This window comes from Phaseolus vulgaris, chromosome 9 (assembly GCF_051622355.1).
Source record: "Phaseolus vulgaris cultivar YP4 chromosome 9, ASM5162235v1, whole genome shotgun sequence".
NCBI lineage: Eukaryota > Viridiplantae > Streptophyta > Magnoliopsida > Fabales > Fabaceae > Phaseolus > Phaseolus vulgaris.
The window spans coordinates 11,230,289-11,252,664 of NC_143506.1; the positions used below are offsets into that span (position 1 = coordinate 11,230,289).

The window sequence follows — 22,376 nt, forward strand, 5'->3', positions numbered from 1 at the left end:
TTTGTAAGATTAAGTGATGAAGATTTCAAAATCAACTAGAAATTTAGTCAAATTAAATTACAAATTTATCCTAGGGAGGTTTGTTGGGTTTATCATACTGTCTACTTTCGAACTATCTATAAATATCTAGTATTGCACTTGATATGTTCAATCTTCAATATAAAGAAATGTATTTAAGATCATCAACTAAAAAATTATCAAATTATAGTATATAAATAGATACGAATCTCTTACAAATCAATTTTGTAGGATTATGTTAAGCCTAAATCCACTTTCTAAAGCATAATAAAAATGTGAGTATTAGGATTAGCGAAGAAAATACTCTTGTTTTAAAAAAATATTTACTTTGAAATGCATTAGTTCTTTTGCCTTGCTTTTTTCCCCTTTGAGAAGTCTTCGACTGCAATTTGCACCAAATTGCTTCAAATTTTCCCTGGTATAAAATGTGCAATTTGTATGGTTTTATGCCTGAATTATTCAAAACCATGGGTCCAAACCTGAACCTTAGCAAGTGGCCATAGGAAATTTGGGGACAGCTTGACAGTCCATGAATAGCATTCATTACGTGCTATCTATTACAGCCATTTGTCAATAATGTGTTTTTGTTTCCTGCTTGTGTATGTTATACTACCGTACCAATAGCCATTGTACTTTGTTACACCATATCATATGAATGTAGCCCATTTTGTTCACAAAAACAGTTCTTCAAACTCATTGTTGGCTGATTTTCTACCCATTAAGGGAGAGCAAGTGCCAACACATGCATATACAATATCAAATTTAGACATGTCAATTGAGTCCAGTCAACAGGGGTTGTCCCTAATCCATGTGGATCAGGGCCAAAACAGCCCATAGGATCAAAATGGCCACAAGCCCTTTGGACAAGAGCCAACACGTGGACCACTAAATAATATTCTTTAAAAATAAGAGTTCCAAAAAATATTTACTTAAAAATTGAGAAATCCAAATGAAAATCACTACTCATGCTCCAAGCATAAGTAGTGGCTCTCCCAAATTTTGACTGGATTTTGTCCAATTTCTAGTGTACATTCAAAGTTGAAATGTCTCAATGACACAGTTTTACAGTCAACAATTGAAAATTAATATTATGATGTCTACTATTTCCCTTGTTGTAACCTCTCTAGTGGACTAAACCCCCTTTAACCCTGAACCTAACACACTTTATATGAAGGTTGGGCCTTTTTTCAACTCACTTATAGGGTGGATCAGTAAAAAGGAGGTTATTTTAAGGGTGGGTTGGAGTTGATTGGTGGGTCATGAGTCAAATTGACAAGTCTGATCAAATTAAAATAGAAAAAATAACAAAATATATTCAATAGTATAACTTAAAAATAGGTGTATGCAGTTGTAAATTTGTATGAATAAAGCTAAAAGGATAGAATCTTAAGGGTTAGAACAAAATATAAAATTACCACAGCCAGAGAAGTTCAGCAATTGCCCATTATTGTCCAGCATGTAATAAACCTGTAGAAATGAAGAAAGTTTTCATAAAGAAAAAGCAAATCATTTTTTAACATTCTATAACTAACATCACAGAACAATTTTGTTGGTGAATAGATGACCTCAAAGCTAAATAAGTACTTGAGAGAGAAACGCCCCAGGAATAGAATTATATAATGAGAGAAAATTGGCATTATACCTGAAAACTTTCTTAGGAAACTGAATAATCTATCTCCTTTTAAATTACTTTTTTTCTTCTTTTTTTTGCTGATTAAAAACAAAACTTCTTGTCTTTTTATACCTCTTTTTATGTTTAACCTATATACATAGCTTATGTTATTGTGGATTATTACCAATTATTGTTAACTTAAAAATAATATCTCTGAAGTAGACTGTGTATAGGACTAACTAATGCATAAGATAGTTAAAATCGGACTGTAAGAGTTAATTTTAATTCAAGTATTCCAACATGCAAGTAACACAATCGGTCAAAACAATAGTTGCAAATTGAAATTACCTTATTATCTATGCCACGAAACGAGGTAGTGTAAGGATTGGCATCATCAGCCTCATTAGTATGATTATAGACCACATCCAAAATAACCTGTGTATGGATAATATTTAGGGAAAGAGTCAAGAGGTATATATAAGACTTAGGATAATATAAAATAAGACAAAACCAGGAAATAAAAATATCAAGCAGAGTTCTACTGAAAGTTGTGATACTGTAATATTAACATTACTACCTCTATACCAGAAGAATGTAAGCCTTTAACCATTTCTTTGAACTCTCGAGAAGCATTAACTGATCCTCCACCAGCACTAGCATAGCGACCCATAGGAGAAAAGAAATTTATTGTAGAATAACCCCATGTATTAATCTTGGAAAGCAAAAATACAACCATTAGAGTCATATATGATATAATAACAGCCACTTAGTAAAGAAATATACATATCCCAAACATAGTTGGTCTTTAAAGATTTGCACATTAACTCTGAATATCAAAATAAATTTGTGCTTCCAATATATATTCAGTTATCATGCACTGAGTTTCTTCAGAGATCATGTATAAAAACAGCAGGACAGAAGCCCCTTACTTTTATTTATTTATTGAGAATACACAGTACATAAGGAAGAGCTTCAAATATTAACTTTGATTATATAAGAAAATGATAAAAAATGATAAGAAGAAAAGATGTTTCTTATTCTCTTATGTGTATATTACATTAGTCATGTATAGGAAATATATAGGGAGTTTCTCTCTCCCAAATTACAATTTAATTAGGTAGGATACTAATCATGAGATTCTATAATTATTAAATTAATTGCATATAATTGGGTAAAATATCGTCAAATATTGCATACAATAATTGCATACAATAATTGAGATAGACTGCCACATTGCGAGCTGATACTGTGTCGGTACATATGAAGGACTGATTATCCCAGCTTGTAATTTTTCTCGCACAATGTGGCAGTCTATCTCAATGTGTTTTGTGCGTTCATGAAATACTGGGTTTGCTGCTATATGTAATGCCGCTTGATTGTCACAGAAAAGTTGAGCTGGCAAGTTACATGGCACCTTTAAATCCTGCAACAGATATCGCAACCAAACTATCTCCAAACAAGTATTGGCCATTGCGCGGTATTCTGCTTCCGCTGATGATCTTGATACGTTTGTCTGTTTTTTTGACTTCCATGAGAAAAATGCAATATCCAGATACTGATCTCCGAGTTGTCTGACAACCTCCCCAGTCTGAGTCGCAATAAGCTGTCAATGTCAGATTGTTTTCGGATGGCAATAACAATCCTTGTCCTGGTGATCCTTTGATGTACTTTAGGACTCGAATTGCGGCATCCCAATGAGGTTTCCGTGGATCCTGTATATATTGACTTAGGGTCCGAACCGAAAATGCTATGTCAGGCCGAGTAACCGTGAGGTATATCAGTCGTCCCACGAGTCGCCTGTATTTGACTGGATCCTTTAATAACTCTCCATCGTCTGGTGTGATTGTTCCATTGGAAATTTGTCTGGACGAGCACCTGTGAGTCCCGTATCCTGCAAAATATCAAGCGCATATTTTCTTTGGGACATATAAATACCAACTTTGAAACGAGAAAATTCAATCCCTAGAAAATATTTTAGGTCTCCAAGATCTTTAATGCGAAATTGTTGTAATAAACCATCTTTAACACGCTGAATTTCTGTCAAATCATTTCCTGTCAGAAGAATATCATCCACATAAATCAAAAGGGCAGTAAATGATGAGTTATTCTGTCTTGTGAATAGAGAGTAATCTGTCTTGGACTGTTGAAATCCTACAGATTTAATCACATGAGAAAATGTTGAAAACCATGTTCGAGATGCTTGTTTGAGACCATAAAGGGATTTGTTGAGTCGACATACAATGTTCTCCCCTGTCGATGATGTCCGGGTGGCAAGTCCATGTAAATAATTTCATGCAATGTGCCATGTAAGAAGGCATTTTGCACATCTAGCTGGTGAGTAAACCAATTTCTGGCTGCTGCAATGGTGAGGAGACACCTCAAAGTTGTTAATTTTGCTGTTGGTGAAAAAGTTTTAGAATAGTCGACACCTTCAATCTGAGTGTACCCCTTTGCGACAAGGCACGCCTTATATCTGTCAACGCTACCATCTGAGTTGTACTTTATTTTATAGACCCATTTGCATCCGATGGGTTTTTGTCCAGCGGGTAACGATGTCAAGGTCCACGTTTGATTTAGCTGCAAGGCGGAAAGCTCTTCGTCCATTGCTTTTTGCCAATTTGGATCAAGGATAGCTTAAGCATAAGTGTGAGGTTCTTTGGTGGCTGTGATGTTAGCAAGATATGCACTATGTGTAGAAGAAAATCGTGAATTAGAAAGAAAATGATGCATAGGATACCTGGTTCCATTCGGTCGGTCTTGGGCAGTGGTCGAATGATTGGCTTGGGATCCCGTTATGTAGTCTTGAAGCCAGGAAGGTTGGGTTGATGTGCGACTGGATCGTCGAACAGGAAGATCGGTTGGAGAAGGTTTGGTAATGGGTGCTAAACTTCTTGGCATGGGAGAAGAAGGTTGGTCTACTGGAGGTTCAGGTGTATTATGACGAGTAAGAGAAGAAGGTTGGTTTGATGGAGGTTCAGGTGCATTGTGACGAGTAGGAGAAGAGGGTTGGTTTGATGGAGGTTCAGGTGCATTGTGATGAGTAAGAGAAGAAGGTTGATCGAGTGAATGTTGGACAGGAGTGGGTAAGTCAATGTCAATAGTGGGCAAAATACCTTGTAATGGAGGTGAGGATTGTGTCTGTGACGGTTGGCAGAATGGGAAAACACTTTCATGGAAGATGACATCCCGACTTGTAAAAAAAGTGTCTGCATCTATATCAAATCATTTATATGTTTTTTGACTGTGAGGATAACCAATGAAGATGCATTGTCGGGCACGCGGATCAAATTTTTGCTTAGGTGAAACAACAGTTGCGTAGCAAAGGCAACCAAAAGTTTTTAGGTGAGAAAGTGAAGGTGGTTGATTATATAGTAGCTCAAAAGGTGATTTATTTTTTAGTAAAGCGATTAATGATATATGTGGCGGTTAAAACGCATTCTCCCCAAAATTCTAATGGTAAATTGGACTGAAATAGGAGGGCTCGTGCTGTGTTTAAAACATGTCTATGTTTGCGTTCTACTACCCCATTTTGTCGAGGAGTGTAAACGCAAGTGCGTTGACATTCAATACCTTTTTTGAGAAAAAAAATCATACATTGAAATAAATTCCAATCCGTTGTCAACACGGATGGTTTTAATAGATGCCTGAAATTGATTTTGTGCAAATGTAATGAATGACTCTAAGAGATGTTGGGTTTCAGATTTGTGATTCATAAGAAATAGCCAAGTACATCTAGTATAGTCATCGACTATAGTGAGAAAAAAACGTTTTCCAAAATGAGTTGGGGTTTTATGAGGACCCCAAATGTCACAATGCAATAGATTAAATGGAGAATGAGATTTTATTGTGCTTAAAGGAAAGGGTAGCCTTGTCTGTTTAGCTTTGGGACAAATACTACAATGATTATGAATGGGAATGAGATTTTTACTGATAGAGATAGGTAGTAGGGAAGATACAAGTTGTAGACACGCTGGAGAAGAATGTCCAAGGCGCTTATGCCATAAATTAGGATCGGTCGATATTTGAGATGTGTGGGCTTGGTTTGGAAGAGGGGACATGTAGTATAAGCCTGTGTGTTGTTTACCCGAGCCAATCATCCTCCCCGTAGCCAAGTCCTCTAAAACGCAACAGAGTAAAAACGACACAACAATTTAGTGAATTGGTTATCTTACTAATGGACATGAGATTTAAATTAAAAAAAGGAACACAAAGAACATCTTTGAGAGTGATTTTGTCATTGAATTTAATTGTGCCTGTAGATGAGATGGGCGCAGTTGAGCCTGTGGGCAGATTAACATTTCAAATAAATGATGATGAAGTGTGTGTGAAAAATTGTGAATCAGATGCAATGTGATGGGTTGCTTCGCTATCCAAAATCCATGGTTTCGTAAAAGCAGAATTAGAAGAGGAGTTATGGGCAAGCAGACCTGCAGAGCTCACAAACGTGTCACTTTTACCGTTATTGTTGAGCGAGTAAATAATCTTTGCCAATTGCTGAATTTGTTCGGCACTGAAGTGTTGTACGAGGTTTCTATCGGACTCGTTACTGGTGCCTTCTTTGCCAGACATGATTTTTTATTTAGGGGATAAAAATGGAGAGGCTGTCAGGGCACCAAGATCGGTGCTCTGATACCATATAAGAAAATGATAAAAAATTGGTAAGAAGAAAAGATTTATTATTCTGTTATGTGTATATTACATCAGTCATGTATAGGGAATTTCTCTCTTCTAAATTACAAATCTAATTAGATAGGATACTAATAATGAGATTCTATAATTATTAAATTAATTGCATATAATTAGGTACAATATCGTCAAATATTGCATACAATAATTGCATATAAATTAACTTTGAGTAAAAAAAAAAAACAAAACAAAATACTTTTATCGATTACCATGTGATCTCTGGGATTTGGACGCCTCTGGAATTCCAACTCATGAAACTCAAAGACAGGCAGCAATTCTACTGCATTGATACCAAGCTCTAGAAGGTGTGGAATCTACCAGACAAGCAATAAAATAAGTTTAAATAAAGAAAGAGAATAAATTTACTGTGAATAAAGAGTTGTTGTGCCATGTATTCTTATGACATATCAAAGAAATATTCGATAAGCCCAATATAGCTTAGTCCTCCTTGGAAAGTCTATCCTATCCTTTGGATTTGAGTTGAGTTATATATCCCTGACAAAGTAAGATTAAAAGGATTGGAACTTTCTTACATCAATCTAGAGATGGGAGAAGGAGGTACCTTCTATTACCTTTAGCAAAAAGTTAATGTTATTTCATCGAGGGTTTAAATGTACTACAGAACTTCAACATTACATTACGAAAGTAATGTAATCCCAATATTCAAATCCCCACTTTAGTCAGTAAAACATTTTTTTCCCAGTTGTTTATACTTTAACACTGAATTTCTGTTGGAGGCAAAGCAAAACTTGTTTTGCTCCAATTCATGACACAAGGATTTCATTAGGTTCAAAAACTGCTACTCTTTGATACATTTTGGACAAACACTTCGGAAGGAAATACAACTTTAAAAAATTTATACTCATGCATAAAAGTGATGCTTCTTCATATTATTCTTAATTATAACACAAATATTACCTTTTCAATCACACCAAGATAGCTACCACGGATGTTGCTATCCAAACCACTAGATTCATCAATTGTAAATGCACGGACATTCATCTCATATATAACAAGATCTTTCTGCATTAGCAGCAACAAAAATAATGAAAATGGAAGTAAACATTAGACTTCATTCAACCAGAAATATATTCTCACTCAAATGAAGAGTTGTACATCAGGTCTAATAGCACGCAAAACAAAGGTAGAATGCGAGCTGCAGACATAGTTATGCATAAATCAGCTTGTACAAAGCCTTGATCTAGCAAAATTTTTGTAATAAATATCACTTACAAACAATGACAGGCATTTGTGCAGGGAAAATACCTCGGAAATATTTGGAAGCTTGTAATTTTCTCCCCAATCGAAAGGCAAGCTGTCAAAATCATATGTGCCAAGAAACTTAGACAACTTTGTGCTAATATCCCCAAAATATCTTCGACCTTCAACTAGTTTTGCATAAGGATCTACAAGCACAATGCTGCTGTCAAATCGATGCCCCTTACTCCAGTCTTGAGGTCCATCTATGCGATATCCGTATAGAACATTGCTTCGAGGAAGATCCTGCCATTAAAAGTTGAAAATATACTTGAATGCTTATTTTAGTCAACTTCTGATTGAACTAGGTCACATCAGAAGAAAATAAAGAAACTAGATGGAGTTATAGAAAAGTTTATTATTCTCCAGTACAAGTGTGCAACTCTTATGTAATATAGCTAGATACATATGCATTATTCTCATACAGTAGTACTCAGGGCTAACCAACTCTTTTAAGAGTCCAATCCTTTCCAAATGACAAGACAAAGCTCTCTCAACTTCTCTGATTATTTAAAGGCAACATGCCTTATATCTTCTAATATCTTATAGCCCAACCAAATCTCTCATTAGCAATTAATAGCAAATATCTAACACTAATAGACCTAATAATTTATGGGAGTTTCTGGGAAAAAAATTATTTACCACCTAAAAACGTTTATTATTCTCCAGTACAAGAGTGCAACTCTCATGTAATATAGCTAGATACAACTGTATTATTCTCTTACAGTAGTACTCAGGGCTAACCTCTCCCAATTCTTTTAAGACTCCAATCCTTTCCAAATGACAAGATAAATCTCTCTAAACTTCTCTGATATTTAAAAGCAACATGTATCTTATAGCCCAACCAAATCTCTCATTAGCAATTAATAGCAAATATCTAACACTAACAAACCTAAAAATTTCTGGGAGTTTCTGGGAACAAAATTATGTGTCACCTAGAAACGCGTACCAACTCTGCAATTGGAGCAATTGAACTTAGACAATTCAAGAAATAAAAATGTAAAGCCAATGGGTTTGTATCTTAGTTGGTTCTTAGCTTTGGAAAAGATGATGCCATTATCTAAACTTTGTACTAGGTTAAATAAGAAAAGTTTGATGTAGATTTATTTATTTATGCCAGAGAACTACATTATTTAACCCTTATGAGTACATGAAAAAAATTCAAAAACTGATCTACCATGAATCAGTTTGATGTTATTATAGCAAGGTTAATTTACAATAAAAAAATCAAAAACTCAATAATCACCACACAAGTTCAAGATCAACCAAGTTAAGTGACACAAAAAAAAAATCAATAAATCAAGTTTTCTATGAGCGTGTTGACATGTCTTTTAATAGGAACAAAATCTTTATTAGACATGACAGTGGAAAATTATAACAAGGGGGCAGTGAAGAGATCCTTAACAATGAAAGACATTGTTGACAGATGTTTTCCTCTTTCAACAGGTTATTTCCTCCTTAAACAAATTTATTCTACAGATACGTATTTCAATATAAAAATTACGAGGGAGTAAGTAAAAAACTTATAAGAATTTTTTAATAGATGTTTTCATCTATACAGTCATCAAGGTATAACAGCCACGAATTTAATACATACAGTCCAATTACGTTTAAAACTTCAAACAATCTACATAACCACTTGACACTAAAGTAAATCATGTGGGAATCCGAGGTGATTATCTAAACAAACATGCTCCATACAATTCCCACCTCACTAACAATATATTTTAGAAAAAGGCAGGTAGTAGAACAATAAAGTTGATTTTTTTCTGCTAACCGCAACATTTCTGACAAAAATTAACAATGTAAGGTATTGCAAAGAAATATACGTATTTTATGATCAAATATGCAGCAGTATTATTTATTTAAACAATTTGGAAAGCTACTCACTAATTGTGCAGGAGTTGTATTTTTGAAGTTGTTAGAATTAAAGGTGAGAAAAAATTCAAATTACAAAATCCAATCCATAATTATTCAAAATCATATTGGTTTTGATCCATTTAAATGGATTTATCTCAAATCCAAATCCATATTTTTGGATTTTAAATCCAATCCATTTAATTGGATATGGATTAGATATAGATTGGATACATTTTTGAATTATCCAAATTGCATTATGGGTTGGATTTTGACTTGGCCCGATCCAGGTTGAGCCAAGACAATTCAGTCCCAGGTTGAGCAAAGTCGACCCAAGTCCACGTCGAGCTAAGTCGTCCGAGTCCAAGTCGAATTGAGTTGGTACGAACAAAAGTCGAGCCAAGTCATTTTGGGCCAAAGTCAAGCCGAGTCAACCCTCGGCCAAATCGACCCGAGTCGACCGGGGTCGATATTAAGCCGAGTTGGCCCATGCCAAGCAGAATCTTTCAGGTCCGATATTGAGTCAAGCGGGCTCGGGCCGATATCTAGATGACCAGGCCAGGGCTAACGTCGAGTCGAGCGGGTCCAGGCAGATGTCGAGCCGAATGGGCCCGAATCCATATTGAGCCGAGTAGTCTAAGGCCCATGTCGAGCCGAGCAGGCCTAGGAAAAAGTCAAGCCAAGCAAAGCCGGGACGATGTCGAGTCGCCTGGGTCGAAATCGAGCAGAGCGAGCTCGGGCCGATGTCGAGTCGAGCCGAGCAAGCCTGGGCTGATATCGAGGCGTACGGGCATAGGCCGATATCGAGTCGTTCGGGCCCGGGTCGATTTCGAGCCGAGCGGGCCCGGACTGATGTCAAGCCAACCGGTCCAAGCCGATGTCGAGTCGAGCGAGTTCGGGCCGATGTCGAACCAAGCGGGCTCGGGCCGATGTCGAGCCAAGCGTGCCCGGGCCGATGTCGAGCAGAGCGAGCCCGTCCCGATGTCGAGTCATTCGGGGTTGGACCGATGTAGAGTTGTTCGGGCCCGGACCGATGTTGAGTTGTCCGGGCCCAAGCCGATGTCAAGTCGTCCGAGCCCGGACCGATGTCGAGTCGTCTGAGCCCAGGCCAATGTCGAGTCGTCCAAGCCCAAGCTGATGTCGAGCCGTCTGGGTCTGGACCGATGTAGAGCCGAGTTGATCTGCATCCATATCAAAATAAATTTAATGTAATTGAGAAAGTAGATTTCATATAATTAACAAAGTGGATTTAATCTAGATTCAATCCACTTTAAATGAATTTTTAAAAAATCCAAATATATTTGATCTAGTTAAAGTGAATATGGATTTTAAATCCAATCCATTTATTTGGATTTGGATTGAATCTATATTCATATACACCCCTAGTTAGAATCTATAACAACAATTTCAATAGAAGACCAAGGCAAGGCAAAAGTCCAGGTAGTCTATATAATATAACTCAATACATATGTGCCAAATGTCCCCAGTTTTGTTCAAATCAGGATCCAAAACCATTTCTATCATGCCACCATTCATGGTGTCTATACTTCCCCTACAACAAAATAAGTGTACAAAACAAAAGGAAGCCAATAAATTTTGTGGCTATATTAATCGTTTTTTTAAAAATTAGAGTCAAAGCATAAAGTTTAATGGCTGGATAACTCAGGCAATATTGCAAATATATCTTACCAATACAAAGAACATTTATGTTACAATCACTTTGCACTTCATCCGATCCCCACCCCCAAAAAAAAACATATAATCATGACCAGAAGAGAAATCCAAATAATGGAAGCGATAATGCATGCAAGAGATATGTTGGTCTTCAAAATTGATCAAAAGGTATGAAGTATGAACTACAAAGTATGAAAAAAATATTAGAAAGATTTAGCAGTCTGCATCCTCTTCCAAATTTAATCAGGTGAGGACCTTAATGAAAAAGAAAATCCTCAAAAATTGGACTTATACAAGATGGAGCTAAATCTTTAATTGACCGAGAGCAAGAAAGCTTTAACTGTAGACCATTTTGTCAATAAAGACTACCTAAAAGACTAAGTTAATAAATTAGGGTCAATGAATGGTTATTGTAGATATACAACCTTAACACCCATAAACCAAAGCTACAATAAAAACACCGATAGCATGTAGTATGAACAATATCCAAAGTTTTAGTATTTATTTAAGTTGCTTCAGTGTTATGAGGTCCTCACAAAAGAAACCCAATCAATATAACCATGTGAAACTGTTTGTGACACACATCAAAATCTTGAGCCTAAATGCTTTAAGCTTTCAAAATTGATCTCAAAATGAATGAGAAATTGAATCTTTATTGATAAAGCTCTAGCTCCATGTATTACAGTTTTGAGGAAGTATACAAAACATGAAAAATAGTCAATGCTAGAAACTAAATAATCATGACAAGAATGCCTACACGTAGCTAAAATCAAATTAAACAAAAATACATCTTTCAAATATATACTCAACTCTGTCAAATATTTTAAAGTTTGTACCAATTTCATCTTACATAAAGAATATCTAAATTTACCTCTCAGGAAGGACTAAACAAAGTGTGACAGCAGTTGCATGTTGAAAATATAGAAAAATTGATGCCACTGTCAACTTCTGATACACCCAATGGAAATGCCTGGCCTGGGAAAATTTTCCATGATGGTCTGCTCTCCATCACTTTGGAGGATTCTTCCTGTAAGTAGATATGCAAGGTGGGACTTATCATAGTTGAAGTGCTCTATTTGATACTCAGGAAAAACTTTTTGGTATGCGATATATAATCTTTCAAGTTGTGCTATTTAGACAGGCTACTAAACCTATGAAAATACAATATTGCTTTAATTACATCAATTTCATCCCACCTTATTTGCTTCTACAATTAAAATTTGAACTTATTCAATGTCAACAAAATTTAAAAAAGACTTCCTATCCGTGAACCTTGCTCTCTTTTATATCACATGGACAGACTATATACATAAATTTTGTTTGGGTAAACTTTTTCATAGTCATTATTCATTGGAGAAAAAAATAATAAGGAAACATAAAATAGCTTACGTATAATTTTAAAATCAACTTTTAGAGAAGCTAATATAACAGAACTTCTATAAATTACGTATCAGATCCAATTTTAGCTTTGGGAGAAAATCGTTTTATTTATCCCTAGAAAGCTTACAAAGAAATCTATCTAAACAAACCCATACATTAAATACCAAGTTGCATTCCCAATTCCAGTTGTGTTACAATCACGCTCTCTGACATTTATTGTACGAAATAAAAGTTTGGTTTAATTACCTTTTTCGTCCCTATATTTATAGTCTATTGTCAATTTGTTACCGTGGTTTTTAAAAAATTCAATTTGGTCCCTATGTTTTATAAAATGTATTCAAAATGGTCTTTTCTGTTAAATATCACCAAACGGCGTTAAACACGTATAAGTTATGTGGATAGTGCTTACATTACTTTAATGAATACTGAATTAGGATTTAGGTTATTCAAATTGGGGATTTCGAATTTCTGATTTAGGATTTCTAATACGAGGATTGCTCCCCTGGTTAGATTCTGTGGTGCGCTTCCCTGCTTCGATTCCATTCGGAGATGTGCTCCCCCTCATTCGATTCTGTGGCGGACCACAAATGACAAACAAATTACAAACCAAACGTTGGACCACACATCACAAAATTATGTCAGAGACCAAATGTTGGACCACACATAAAAAAATGTTGCACATGGTGGACCCTACATCATAAACAACCTGCATATGTTCTCTAAAAGTAATAAAAAACATAACAGAACCACTCTGAAACTAAGTCAAAAAATTACTAACCTTATAAAGGAGCAACCACAAAACGACACCACGGTCTGTATCGCAATCGCTGCCCGTTCACCACCTCTGGACCGCACCACATAATCGTTCCTCCAAATCGACCATGGGAACGCAGCTCACCATCGTAACTCACGATCGCACCACAGAATCGAATGAGGGGAGCACACCTCCGAATGGAATCGAAGTAGGGAAGCGCACCACATAATCCAACCAGGGGAGCAATCCTCGTATCAGAAACCCTAAATCAGAAATTCGAAATCCCCAATTTGAATAACCTAAACCCTAATTCAGTATTCACAAAAGTAATGTAAGCATAATCGACGTAACTTACACGTGTCTGCCACATAAGCACCACTTAACGTCGTTTGATGATATTTAACGGAAATGACCTTTTTAAATACATTTTAAAAAACTTAGGAACCAAATTGATTTTTTTAAAAACCACTGTACCAAATTGACTATTGACTATAAATATAGGGACGAAAAAGGTAATTAAACCTAAAAGTTTTCATCGCATATTAATGACTTAAATATCGGAAGAACCCCTTCTTGAGCACGACGGCGATAAGCATCAGGTGTTCTAAGCTTGGGACGATCGATTATCTAACCTATGCCAAAATTTTCAATCAAAATTTACAATAACTATAAGAAACCAGTCCAAGAAACTTCAAGAATGCATTATAACGTACCTCACTAAGAACTCCACGTTCATTGTTCGTTATGCTTCCCGATGCTTGCTTCATAAGCCTCACCGGTCTAACAATAAAACCAAATGACAATTCTTGAAAACACTTGCTAGTTAGTGGATGCAAAATTGAAAGCGGAGTACCTCACGTCACGGACGGACGAATTTTCGGTAAACGAACAGCGGCCGGCGTTGTTTCCGGCAGAAAACACCGAAGCGAAAAGTGTGGATTGAGATGCGACTTTTGAACCGAAAAGTAATGGCTGGAGGAGCATTATGAGAATTGAGATTGTGATATTATGATGACGATGAGAACTGAGAAGTTGGTCATGCTATATAAAATGCAATATTTTTTATACATAAAATATTTACTCTAAAAGAAAGTAAAAGATTAAAACTAATAATATGTAGCATAGATAGGGATACGACACTGACACACGAGTGTCGACACGGATACGCCCAAATTTAAGAGATGTGTCTAAGTCTCGTAAATAATCAAACAGTTGATCAAATATAAATGTTTATGCTACAAATGCAAATCATACAAACTCAAAAGCAGCCTATCAAAATAAAAAAACTAAATATAGTCATTAATTACGAAGCACACTACCACCTTCGACTCTCTCTCCACCGTCTCTGATTCTCTTCACCGCCTTCAACTTTCTCTCCTCCTCCTCCTCTGAATCTCTCTCCACCGCCTCCGACTCTCTCCACCACCTCTGAAAAATCGATTTAAATCAAAACATTTTGTCTCTCCAACAAAAACAACTTACAAATTATTAAAGGATATGGATAGAGACGTTATAGAAAAATGTTAATATTAATTGTGTCTTCTCTTTGGCTAGACCTAGAATGAGTGTACAGCTTCTATATATTTAGACTATTCATTCTGATTTCAATATAATAAAAGAGATATTCATTCTTATATTTTTTGCCTTCCTTTTACTCTTTCATTCATTTTTGTTCTCTTTTGTTCATATATGTTCTATTTTATAATATGGTATCAGAGCCATTTTCGAGCCTATCCTAGCGAGTGTTTATTGGGTTTATCGTGTCACCCGCTATTTGGTCGTTATCGAACCATCCATAATATGTTGTCCCACGCACGAGCTGTCATTCTCGGTGTGAGGGGTGTGTTGGATATCTCACATCGACTAGAGATGAAGACATTTCATTGTATATAAGTGGGTGCAAACCTCACCTCATGAGTCGGTTTTATGGGGTTGAGTTAGGTTTAATAGAGGACACTCTTGTAGCCATATTGTAGAGGATACAAAAAAAAATTTGGGTACAAAAATTAATAGGTTGTATCTATAATCCTAATAAAGAAAAAAAACAAGAGGTAAAAAGTAGGTGCATCGTGATTTGTTGAGCGTGTTGCTTTTAGGAAGTATTCAAATGCTTTGCAACCAAGATTTAATATTCCATCACGTTATACCTTATCACATAATATTGTATCATTATGGAATGCAAAAAAGGTATATTTGAATAAGTTTCTTTCTCAACATTGTCAGAAGATTTTGAATTTTCGTCAAGTAATAAGTCATACATAAGAGTGCCCATGGCTAAATTTGTTGAGTCATGCTTGCATGAGTGGAATTTGAATCGTGTTTTGACCTTGACAGTAGATAATGCTACATCAAATGACAAAGTAGTTCAACACTTGAAGAAAAGATTATTATCTCGGAATAACTTGGTTTTGAAAGGTGACTATATCCATATGCGTTGTTGTGCACGTATTTTGAACTTAATTGTGAGTAGTGGGTTAAAAGAGATTGACAACTCTGTTTTAAGAATTCGTGCTACAATGAAATATATTAGATCATCTCCTTCTAAATTTATGAAATTCAAAGAGTGTGTTGAGAAACAAAACATTTATTATAAGGGTCACATCTATTTGGATGTTGAAACAAGGTGGAATTCAACTTTGTTGAATTAGGTGCTTTGATGCCTCCAAATCTATGTGGAAAGCTTGAAGATCTCGTTGCAATGTGTGTGTTGTCTGGTAGTTTTTTACTTGTTAATTCACTCTTTGTTTTTATCCAAACTCAGTTGATTCTTTATCTTTTTGAAAAGATGTGTTTCCTAAAAGGTTGTGAAATTTCAACCTGTTAAATTGTTAAAACAATAAGTTGTTTGATACTTAGTGGTTTTCAAAGCTTTCCTTTATTTTGTCTTTTCTGTCAAACTGAAACAATGGGTTATTGCGATAAAACAACCTGTTGTTTTTGTGAAATCCTTAAAAAAAAATTATCTCAATTTGTTGTTTTGGAAAACAACTTGTTGTTTTTGTAACAAAATTTTGTTATGTGTTTTAAACTATTTTAAATGCTTTCAACTGCTTTTGGTTTCTAATCTAACAACTTTGACCACTTGATTGAGTTTATATAAAGGTTGTTTGATATTCTTTTCAAGACTCTAAGAAAGAATGATTATTAAAAATGTTTATTAAGAAATCAAGAGCTTTGGATCATCACTTGTGTGTGAAATAGGATTGGGTGTTTGTGTACTTTTGTATTATAGCTTTGTAAAGCCCAGGTATATTCTATTCTCTTCTCTTTGAACACTTGTGTGAGGTAGTTTCAAAAAAGTGTTTTTGAAAACTATGGTGTTGCCAAGGAGTGGTGTGTGTTCTTGAGGGGTTCAAGATCATCATCACTCTTGGTGTGTGTTTTGTAATCTAAGTTTGATTACATAGTGAATTCTCAATGCTTAGCTGAGGATTTGATGTAGCTCTTGGTTAAGAGTGAACCAATATAAACTTTTGTGTGCGAATCTCCCTATCCCTTCTCTTTTGCACTGTTTTAATCATTGTTCTTTCTTTGTTGGTATAAACAATTTGTTGTTTTGAGAAAACAATCGGTTGAATTTCTGTAAAGAACATTAAAACGAAACTTTATCCAGTTGATTTTTCAAAACTTTTCACTCTACTTTCAAACTTTGCGAAATCTTATGAAAACAATTCACCCCCTCTTGTTTAGGCCACTAATTCTAACAAACTTATTTAATGTTAGATGTTGCTTTGAAACATAAAAAGGCATTAGGTGAGCTTGAGTTTTACAATACAAAATTTGCTAATGAGTTAGGAAAGGGAATTGGTTTTCCTTCTTATGAAGATTGGGAGTATGTTGAATCTATTCTACCATATTTGAGTATTCGTAAAAAGTTACTATGCGCATCTCCAGTACCTCTTATGTTACTAGTAATATGTACATGTTAGAGGTGGTAGAAATTTGGACTGTGATTATTCATTTGCTTAAGTCCAACAGTGCAAGCAGTGCTACATATAAGATGGCTGGAAAAATGAAAAAGAAATGTGAGAAATATTGGAGTGAACCCAACAAGTTGAATATGTTGTTGCTAACATGTGAGGTGTGTTTGGTTCATGACCACAACTTGATTTTTTTGATGTTGAGATGTTATGATTCACCAATGATTTTGAATCACAAGAAGTAAATAAGTTAACCTTTCTTTGATTTTTTTTTTAATGTTGGTGTTGCATACAAGTTGCAAAAATGGACTTTTTAGTCCTTATAAGCATGAAGTCTTGTGAAGAATATGCAAATATCCAAATCATGTGAATTTATTTTCTTAGTTGATTTGTTTTTAGCATTCATGCTGTTTTTTCTTATCTTCTTTCTTAGTTTATTTGTGTGTTTTTTTCATTTGTTGTTTTTCTTATAATTTCTCCATTTATGATACATGGAATATTTTAAGATTAGAGTGGAGACAAGACAATGCACCAAGATAGCAAGTATTTAATTTGTTTGTTGTTGTTCTTTTCTAAGGGATTAATTATAATTATTATGGTTTCAGTTCCTGAAATTATGGTTGTTGGTCTCCCTATGCTCTATCTGAAAACACTGCACCCTAATAAATTCCATTGTGTTTTGAGATGGTATGATTCCATGAATGATTCAACTTATTTTCTTTTTTAAGAAATTGACTGGTTTGAAGTAGTAACTAAATGCAATATTGAGTCTTTTCTTTGTGAAATGAATGATAGTGTTCTACACTCTTATCATCTTCCTATATTTAATTATTTGTCAGAATCACAATTTCATTTACAAGTCATAGTTTATTATTTCTTTTTGGTTATTAACCGTGGATATTCTGTTTTTCAGCATGAACTCACTCTAAAAAGTTCAGATTTTACTAAATCAGTTGCTGAGTCTGCAAAAAAAGAACAACAAAGACTTTTTGTGTTTTAATATTTTGCCTGGACGAGCTTGGTGTTTGGCTAACTTTGAAGGTTCTTGCCTTTCTCCTGAATTTCTGACTCTGGACAGATCAAGGTTTCATAAATCATAATTATCAATTTTTTTCTTGTGTCTGATATGTGACAAAAAAAATTATCTTCCAATGAATTTGATTCATTTTCATGGGGACAATCTGGATAAAGTTGTTAAGATTTTTATTTTAGCAGGTGTACATACACTAAAAGTTACTTGCAATGCGGTAATGATTCTACAATTGTTGAGATATGAACAAAAGAAAAAAAAAGACTGAAAATAGCTGAATTCTGAATGCTTGAATGTGTACTTTTTCTTAATTTTCCAAAAGCATCTCAGTAACATATTCTATATTCTAAGTATTTTTATATTTATAAAAAATTTATTAAATTTTTTATATAATTAAATTGTAATTTTATTATATTTTTTTATATTTATATAATATTAATTTTTTTTGTTACAAATTATTATATTAATATTATGTTGGATTTTTTTAGAAAATATAGATTTAAATTTAAAATTTAATTAATTTTTTATAAAAATATGAAAAATTTAAAATTCAATCTAAATATTTGAATTTGAATTGAATTTTCCATCCATCTCCCGCTTTCACTTGGGTCAACCCATATATTTCATCCTCATCCACGTTTGCATTCCTAAATACTACATTATTTATATATCACATACATATCCACAATTGATTCCTTCTATTATTTTTATCTAAAAGACAAAAGTGATTTAGATATTGCTTAGGGTGATATAATGCTACTGTAGCAATGCATGTCCACTTATTACAGAGAGATCAAACATATCTAACTAATTACACCCCAAAATAGATGACTAATTGTTCCTCTTCTTCCCCATACAAAGCATACAATATGTTGTTAATTAATATCCTTTATCCCTAGCCCTTCATTTTCTTTAGGCTTGCAGATAACCTTCCACTTTACTCATGCTATTTTTCTCCCTTCACCACCCTAACTCCACAGGTGTCCTTCTCAACCAAACTAGGCATTCTAAAGAAATAAAGGGTGAAGATAACTAATGCCTTTCCACCTTGCCAATCTTTCGGATGATTTATCCCCTGCCATTTTTCACATTTTGCTTCTTCTAGGGTTTTATATCCCTTAGCAATCACAAATATGTGAAAGGAATAGATCAATCTACAATTCAAGATGGTAGTGAACGTGTCTAATAAACTTCTATCTAGAATCTATCCCACCTAACTTATTCTTTGCAAAATTAGTTCTAAACCTTGACGTCAGTTGGAAAAACATTAATTATAGTGCATTTTATAGTCATGATATTTTTTCACTTTGCCTCATAGAAACAAGATATCATCAGCAAATAATAGCAAGTTTATGGTAGTATTAAACTTAAAATCATCATCAGTTTTGTTTAAAATTTGAATGGGTGAGTCAACAATTATTATCTTTAATTTTTATTTTTAAATGTCATTTATCCTATCATTTTAAATATAATCTATAATGTAACTGTTATTAGAGAATGAGAATTTGAAAAGTTAAGACTATTTAGAAAGATTTTTCTCATTTGAGAAGTAGTAGCAGTGAAATAAAATAATATTTTTTCTTCAGAGTTTCCCATAACCATGGTAGCTCCCACAAAGACCCCTTTCAGAACATGCTTGGTCCCTGGTTGCCTAACTAGAACTGTCAAACCTTTTACAACAATAAAAAATAAGAACGGTGCAAGTAGTTCCCCTGTTTCAACCCTTTCAATGGTTTGAATTTGTTTTGGACTTCTATTGACAAGAAGTGAGCTTCTTGATGACTCCACACAACCTTTTATTCATGATATTCATTGTGGACAAAAGTCAAGTTTGTCCATCATATAGTAAACGAACTCTCATTTTACTTTAAGTCATAAACTTTCTCATAGTTGTACTTCATAATAATACAAGATCTTTTCTTCCTTCTCACCTCCTTTATAGTTTCATTCGCCACTAAAATACTATCCGATTGTGTTGTATTTATAAACTTAGGCATAACTTTCTTCCGTCTTCTTGATCATACTTTTGTGTTATATCTATAAGTCAGCTCCTGTTACTTTCTTATCTAACTTTTTATATAATTTATTCTATTTTGAAGGGGGATTTATGTTCTTCACACCATATCTATTAACGGTGATAATTAATGGAAGATATTACGCAATTAAGAGCAACTTTGGTGCCGCAACCAATTTCTGTCCCATGATTGTTCAGTGTGGTTTCAGTTTTTTTTTCTTCAGAAAAGCAACCCGTTTTTATCTAACAAAACTGTTATATTTAGAAAATCTAAGTAAACTTTGCTTATATATGAATTTCTAATAAATCGTGTTTAATGTGTAATCGACTTCATAATTTATAATATCTAGTAAAAGTAATTTAAGCTACTGTCTGTAGAGGCACTCTGAGATTTCTGCATGCAATCTTCGCGAGGCGTTAACATTTTGGTATCCACACACACAGTTATCACAGAGAATATGTATATATAATTTTATTGGCGGCAATTCAGGTCTAGCCACTAAATAGTGGTGACATAGTAGTACACATGATTCACCGAAATTAAGTACATGAACATGACATGCATATTATTTTCCTATCATATCTTTATGAAATAGTAGAATTAAAGAACGATGCCATAACACATGTGCAATATTTCAGGCACATTGAACTTTTCGGCATCGGTTTCTCCCTTTCTTCATGGTCTTGTATATCCTCCACTACCATAAGGAGGGCTTGGTGGGGTATATCCTCCACCACCAGGATATGAACCATAACTAGGAGGTAGATCTTGGAATAGTTTTCTCCCTGCACCGTATAAAAGGCGAATATATAAATAAATAAATGAATGAATAAGGATATATTGTGAAACTAACAGCAACATACCGAGTTTAATACCAGGTTGGTCAGCACTTGCCAACGTAGAGAACATGAGTAAAACTATTGCTGCAACAACAGCAAATGTCATTAACTTGGAGGCACCATAGATGGCCATTTTAGCAAAATCTATTTGAGGATGGAAGTTTATCACTTAAAGAGTTGGTATTTATAGAGATGAAGATAGTGATGATCTCTAAGAAACGTGATCATCCCGTCTCTGACTATTTCTTCCCCCAAACCCTAATTCCTCATCATATGTTGATCCATCAGATAGATTAATAGCTACAACTAATTATTTAATTCAACAACTTAAAACAGCTCTTGCAATTGGAAGATAACTAATATAGACAGAGTAGCAGTCAACAGGTGGAAAAAATGCAGAAAGACTAAATCAATGTTGAGCCATACGTTGTTGCATGTGAACTTGAAGTAAAAAGCATAGTATCATGCATAAGACTTTTCGTGAAGCTAGTCAAAGCATGTTTTGGTGAACTTTTCACGAGCTGAACATGCTTTTATTTAAGACACTCGTTTTTCTTTTGTGTAGGTTTGGATCAAAGTTTAGGGTTTAGGGTTTAGGGTTTGTTGTATAAGGTGGAGTGGTTGATCACACTGAAATTTTCTCTCTAACACAGATTAAGGTTTGGTCATGGATCTCATCAAAGATACCGTCAGCTAATTTCTCATTCTCTGATTGGTGTCTTGAACCCTTGGTATGTATGTATTCTGTTTAGTTTTTATGTAAAAGGTTGTTTCTTGGGTTTCTTTTATTATTGATTGAGATGGGAAAGAGAGTAGGAGGTCTTTTGGTTGATATGTAGATGGAAAGGCTCTTTGAGAAAATCTGTTTTGTTGTATAAGGGTTGGACCACCCCTGAAGTGGTCTTATTTAATTTCATTGCTATTTGCTGATAAAAAAAAAAGGTTTGGATCAAAGTTTATATTTATAAATAAAGTTTAATAAATTCAAGATTTTAAAATAATTAAGCCTTCTATCAGTAAAATTCAAACAAAAATTAATATTCAGGCACTCTTTCAAGAATAATTAAACATGGCACAAAATCATATTCTTGACATTTATGCATTGTTTGGATCCGCTGATCGAATTTTGAAGCGGATGTGCGAGCGGGTGACTCGAATGTTTGGATCAATTGATGTGAAGGAGAGTGTGCAGACGAATGAGGGAGTGCGTCTTTTTTTTCTTTCTTCCTTCATATGCGAGGATTAGCGCTAATGAGAGGGTGCATGTATATGCATTCAAAGTTAATGTAATACCCTTATTTCTTCAGGTGTGTATGCATATGAGAGGTTCTTAG

The 22,376-nt window shown here is 34.5% G+C and overlaps 1 protein-coding gene and 2 long non-coding RNA genes across 3 annotated transcripts; all 3 read right to left on the bottom strand.

The window, feature by feature from the left end:
* Positions 1 to 227: 227 nt before the first annotated feature.
* Positions 228 to 13,774, bottom strand: LOC137822807 (isoamylase 3, chloroplastic-like). Its single transcript, XM_090295646.1, has 8 exons — positions 13,761 to 13,774; positions 13,279 to 13,501; positions 7,583 to 7,819; positions 7,235 to 7,339; positions 6,526 to 6,630; positions 2,208 to 2,342; positions 1,979 to 2,065; positions 228 to 1,485 (listed from the first exon to the last, which is right to left on the bottom strand). Exons 1-8 carry the CDS (start codon positions 13,772 to 13,774, stop codon positions 1,405 to 1,407), a joined length of 987 nt encoding a protein of 328 aa, XP_090151772.1. The 3' UTR covers positions 228 to 1,404.
* A 35-nt stretch (positions 13,775 to 13,809) lies between these two features.
* On the bottom strand, positions 13,810 to 14,143 carry LOC150025160 (uncharacterized). Its single transcript, XR_016515880.1, has 3 exons — positions 14,092 to 14,143; positions 13,952 to 14,018; positions 13,810 to 13,870 (listed from the first exon to the last, which is right to left on the bottom strand). It is a non-coding gene; the product is annotated as an uncharacterized LOC150025160 (long non-coding RNA).
* Positions 14,144 to 20,646: 6,503 nt separating this feature from the next.
* Positions 20,647 to 21,410, bottom strand: LOC137822854 (uncharacterized). The gene is made up of 2 exons (XR_011083009.2): positions 21,067 to 21,410; positions 20,647 to 20,988 (listed from the first exon to the last, which is right to left on the bottom strand). It is a non-coding gene; the product is annotated as an uncharacterized LOC137822854 (long non-coding RNA).
* Between the last annotated feature and the right edge of the window lie 966 nt (positions 21,411 to 22,376).

Coding starts and splice junctions, on each gene's coding strand:
- LOC137822807 (XM_090295646.1), bottom strand. Junction 2,343..6,525: donor CAAATCCCAGAGATCACATG/GTAATCGATAAA, acceptor TTGCTTTCCAAG/ATTAATACATGGGGTTATTC. Junction 2,066..2,207: donor TACATTCTTCTGGTATAGAG/GTAGTAATGTTA, acceptor ATCCATACACAG/GTTATTTTGGATGTGGTCTA.